The sequence below is a fragment of the Lolium rigidum genome, chromosome 1, assembly GCF_022539505.1.
Source record: "Lolium rigidum isolate FL_2022 chromosome 1, APGP_CSIRO_Lrig_0.1, whole genome shotgun sequence".
NCBI classification, from domain to species: Eukaryota; Viridiplantae; Streptophyta; class Magnoliopsida; order Poales; family Poaceae; genus Lolium; species Lolium rigidum.
In genome coordinates this window covers 182,668,174-182,673,240 of record NC_061508.1, presented here as the reverse complement: position 1 = coordinate 182,673,240, position 5,067 = coordinate 182,668,174, and the positions used below count along the sequence as shown (strand labels likewise).

At 43.8% G+C, this 5,067-nt stretch overlaps 1 protein-coding gene across 3 annotated transcripts; it reads left to right on the top strand.

Moving 5' to 3' along the window:
• Positions 1 to 911: 911 nt before the first annotated feature.
• On the top strand, positions 912 to 4,431 carry LOC124685846 (uncharacterized methyltransferase At1g78140, chloroplastic-like). Of its 3 annotated transcripts, none has more exons than XM_047219878.1 (8): positions 912 to 1,126; positions 1,332 to 1,429; positions 1,528 to 1,668; positions 2,254 to 2,335; positions 2,942 to 3,132; positions 3,312 to 3,354; positions 3,846 to 3,953; positions 4,160 to 4,431. In XM_047219878.1, the coding sequence occupies exons 1-8, from the start codon at positions 929 to 931 to the stop codon at positions 4,298 to 4,300; spliced, it is 1,002 nt and encodes a 333-aa protein (XP_047075834.1). In that variant the 5' UTR covers positions 912 to 928; the 3' UTR covers positions 4,301 to 4,431. The 3 variants fall into 3 exon arrangements, with proteins under 3 accessions (XP_047075834.1, XP_047075845.1, XP_047075840.1); XM_047219889.1 differs by having other exon boundaries at positions 3,312 to 3,487; positions 4,160 to 4,175; XM_047219884.1 differs by lacking the exon at positions 4,160 to 4,431 and having other exon boundaries at positions 3,312 to 3,577.
• The last annotated feature ends 636 nt before the right edge of the window (positions 4,432 to 5,067 follow it).

Sequence of the window (5,067 nt, the reverse complement as noted above, 5' to 3'; positions counted from 1 at the left end):
GCAACTTGTCAAGGGCATCATCCCAAATGAATTGTCCAGTAGAGCCAATCGTACCTCTTTAGAGCGGCAACGTGTATACTTCACTTCTAGTATCAACTCTTCATCCTTAACAGTAACACCATCAGAGCTCATCTGTCTTATCCTCTGGCTAGGTATGAGCTTGATTTGAAGTTCCACTTTATCTGTGTGCTTTTGCTAACAAGATTTTCTCCATAAATGTCCATACCACTAGTACCAAATCCCGTGTAAACCACAATTCTCTACCAATATTGAAAGTCAAGCTAACTTTGATCGTGCACGAGTTATTTTTGCCATGATCAAGACCATTTTATACGTGAATTTGATGTACCCACGAGGCCACGCCATCTTTTTAGTTGGAGAAATGTCGGTGCATGCGCTGTAAGGGCATCTACAATGCAGCCGCTTACAAGGGCGCTAAGGATGAAAATTCCAGTCGTTATGCTACGATGGGCTAAATTTCCTGGCATCTTGCGTGGGTAGCCGCTTAATTTGAAGGCGGCGCTTAGCCCAAATTTCTGTTACGGAACTGATCACCAGGCAACATCTCACTAGGCTATAGGAGAAGTTACAAAGCCCAAGCGTCTCAACACTAAAGGCTGCATTGGAAGCTAGAGATGAGTTGATATTAATTTAAGCGCCTTACTAAACGTCTAGCAATGTACATGCCCTTTGCATCCATAATCCGAAAGCACATGGTATTTAAAATTCGATTACCTTGTTTAGTATCACTGTGTTTCGTAATGTAGTTTGCTAAAAACGGCTGGGACGGAGGGAGTAGTTCACTCGTGACGTGCACTGTAATACCACGTGTCATGATTTCGGAACCAACTTCGTGTGGTCAATGTCCGCTGATTTACTTCCAATTTTCCCCTCCTCCTCTCCCACGCCTCGGTACCCGGACTCCACCATGGCGGCAATCCGAAGCGCGGCCATCTCCGCCGCTGCACTCGTTGCTCTGCGCGGCTTCTCCGTGCGCCGTCTTGCGCCCTGCCTCGCGGCGTCTCCACGAGCCGCCACTTCCGCCGCCGGGAAGATGCTCCCGCGCTCTGCCATGCAAGCCAGCGCCTTCACTACCGTGGTGCCCGACTCCGACGAGGCTGTTGACGTGAGTATTCCGTCGAGCAGGTTGCTGTCCTGCCTGTTCGCTCCCTGGATTAATTGTTCGCCTTGCGCGTCTCCCGCCGGAGTTTGAGGCCGTTCACTTTGCTGCGGTTTCATTTCCTACCACAAGAATTCCAGATGAAATTCGATGGAGAGATGTACGCGAATAAGGGATGATCACTGAATTTATCGTGCTCCTTGTGCTGCAGGAACCTTCGGTGGAAGCGGACACGGAGACGGAGCTGAGCAAACTGGCCTGCCCAATCTGCTACTACCCGCTCGTAAGCTCGATCGATCACCACTCCGCGTAAGTGGTCCTGTTGCCATCTGCGTGTCAGCAGCATATCCAGCGTGCTAGTCGGTGGGCATCGATGCCTGTTTGATTTTTCATCGGTTCCTTTTCAGGCCGACCAAATCCGATTCTAGCCTTGAATGTTCTACTTGCAAGAAAGTGTACCCCAGTAAGGATGATTACTGGGATCTAGCTGTGGCGGTTGGTTCTAATGAGTACTCCGAGTCCATGCCGGCAGCAACTGAACTTTTCAGGTAACATTTGCTGCTTCTTCTGAAGTCCGTTGAACTCAGAAGCTTAGATGAAGAGAGGGCACTATAAATGGAAACTATCATACTATAAGTTGAGATGGTAAAGTCTTCTGAATATTGGCATCATGGATCGAACTTTCGTCATAGAACATACTCCATTATATTGCAAATTCAGTGCTGGAAGCATGTCTCGTGACAGTGGAAGAAACATCTAAGTATAGCTCAAGTACACGTTGCGATTTTTATTTTATTTTAGCAGATGACAGATTCGCGCAATTTAATATCTTGTCTCTTTACCATACACATGGCACATTCAGGCTTCACCACTTCACATCCTCTTAGAACACACCCACTTACTCTTGACTTTTGAGTCGTCTCTTGACTGAAGCTTTGCCCTATGTAGACTGTAGTACCACCTTCTGCCACTCCGTGTCTCCTCCTCCCCATCGGGGTGCGGAAGTGACAGGTTGCAAGGTGTTGTTGATGTTAACGCGTATTGAACGATTTTGTCTTGCAGAAGACTGACTGTGCATTTGCTAATTGATTCTATCCAGACTGTTTGTTACGAATGATTAACAATTCTAACAGGACTCCGTTGGTATCATTTCTTTATGAGAGAGGATGGCGCCAAAATTTTATATGGGGTGGTTTCCCAGGCCTAGAGAGAGAGGTCACGTTTCTTAACTATTCTTGTTTCCATGAGCATGTTCAATTACATTTGGAAAAATAATTGTCTTCACAATCATCGTTACAAATACATACATTACTGAATAAGTCATTTTCTTGCTTTATAAGAAACAATAATATATTACTGAATACTCCCTCTGTTTCGCAAAAGAAGGCGTAGACTACAACTAAATTATACTTACAGGATGTACATTAGAGAACTCAGAGTGCTAAGTTATCAATTCCCTGGTGTGGTTTAGTAAGATACAAGTCTACAACCTTTAGTTACCAAATATCCTGAAATATAGTCATAATATGTATTGATAGACCTGAGCATTACCTGGGTCTGGCCTGGCAGGAAAAATGTAAAACATGTTTGCATTCAGATTGACCCAGCGAGGTGGTTGAGCTCTTAGGGCAGGGCCACAACCATGTTTATTTTTTGTGATATGCTCGGCTTAGGACTGGCTGTGGCCTGGCCTGTTTATAACTAGGCCTACAGTCTTGAGTCAGATTCAATTTTCTCACGTATATATAAGCATTTATGACCATTTATGGTTGCAAGTATAATTTCTGGAATCATTTTTTTAGTATGGAAATGAAATTGCAGTTTGACATGGCAAAAACTTATTTGAAGCCAACAACTGGAGGTGTTATAGTTGATGCAAGTTGTGGAAGTGGCTTATTTTCAAGATTGTTTATCAAGAGTGGACTATATTCTCTTGTCGTGGCACTGAATTTCTCAGAGAGTATGTTGAAGCAGTGCAATGAATTCATCAAGCAGGAAAACATTTCTGATGAGTATGCTTTACAGTTCCCTGGTCTGCAAGTTTCTTTCTTTAACTCATTTTGTCACACGTGATATGAATTCTAAGCATTCATTAATCTCCTTTGGTATATAAGTGCAGTTTCTCCTCTGGTTATTGGTCAATTTGAACGTTGAATAGAGTACTCTGATGTCATATTACTGCCGATTTCAGGAGATTAGCCTTCGTCAGAGCTGATATATCCAGGCTCCCTCTCGTGAGTGGTTCAATTGATGCTGTGCATGCTGGTGCCGCAATTCATTGTTGCCAACACAGAGCATACTTGCATCATGCTCATGGGGAAACACAGAGCAGTATAGCATACAAGTCTACAATGGGAACATGGACTTGTACGCTTGTCATATCCACATGCCTCCTTCTGATAGTCCACCTGCTTACGACTGAACTCACACAAAATTCAAATAAGAATTGACTAAGATGTATGAAATCTTATTCATGGTTTCTGTATTTCAACTTTATTAAGCTTCACAGGTTGAGTGTAATGGAGAACAAGGAGTTAGTTTCCAAAAATATCGTAGCACATTCACACTTCTGTATGCATGCTAAGTAATTTTGCAGCAATGATATTCTTTATCTAAACTTCCTGTAGATCTCACGTTTGGGAGATCTACCTTTATACTATTAGCTTCCTGCCCTACCAAGTGAGGCACTGATAAAAGGTGAAATATTATTTTGGTCTTTTTATAGGTTGCTGAAATTAGCCGAGTCCTTCGCCCTGGGGGTATTTTCGTGGCTTCTACTTTCATAGCAGACGTTCTGCCACCAGCCGTTCCAGTATTGTGGATTGGACGCCCGGTAATCCTGACTCTTATCATCAACAAATAATTGTTTGCCAAGCGGTAATACACATTAATTAGCTAGACAACCATGATAGTTGTTCGTCACTCTAGAGTAATAAATGGAGGATAAATTAAGCTTTGGAGAATCCTGTTCTGCTATTTGTGGATTCAATTTTGTTGACCATGTTTTGTACTAACTTATTGTTGAAACTATCTTTGCAGTATATTGGTCAAATCACTGGTAGCAATATCTTCTTATCAGAAGCGGAGCTTGAAGATCTTTGCACAGCATATGGGCTGATTGATTTCACATTTGTCAGAAATGGATTCTATATAATGTTCTCTGCAACTAAAGCAAGCTAGTCAAATAAGTGCAGAGTCTTGTAAAAGTTTACCCTGTAGTGTATGTTGTGAATACACTGTTCCATTATTTATCTGAAAAAATGTAGTTCAGTATATCTCCCTCCTATCATTCAAAAACCACTGTGGTGCTACGTGGGAGCTTCGAAAGGAGCAAGTATAAGCTGCGACTTGTGTGGTGGTTTGGTAGTACTGCTGGTACTGAAGCACAATATGGCTCGGCCTCGGTAGTTCGTTCAGTGCGCGAATCATCAACAACACCGAGCTTCGATTCTTGCATACAGACAACAGTAACAGAATTGACACTAACCAAGGAACTCACAACACCTCTTCTAGCCAGGGAGTTAATCCCCCTGGAGTTCCACACTAACACATTGCATCTTGACACTGGGAAATGAAAACACCAACTACAGAGGAATCATCTACAGTACTAAGCAACCTTGCCACTGTGGCAGGCATGCACTGCGGGCTTCGTCAGGGCTTGGATAAGCGGAGCGTCGAAGATTTTGGCCTACTTGCCTAGCAAGTTGTAAACTTCTTCGGCAGGGTCCTCGAACTGAAGCCTCCAGGAAGCAATTTTCTCTTGTATGAGCTCAAACGCGGAAGCTCGACCGGTGAATGTCGATGTCGTCTCTGGATCGGGGGACGTCGAAGTCCATGCTCGATGAAGTGTAGCGACGGCGGGGCGCGCTGGCCTCGCCTGCAGAAGGTGGAGAGGGAGGTAAGTTGAGGTGGTGCTGCTCATCCAGAAATTAACAGTGAACAAGATA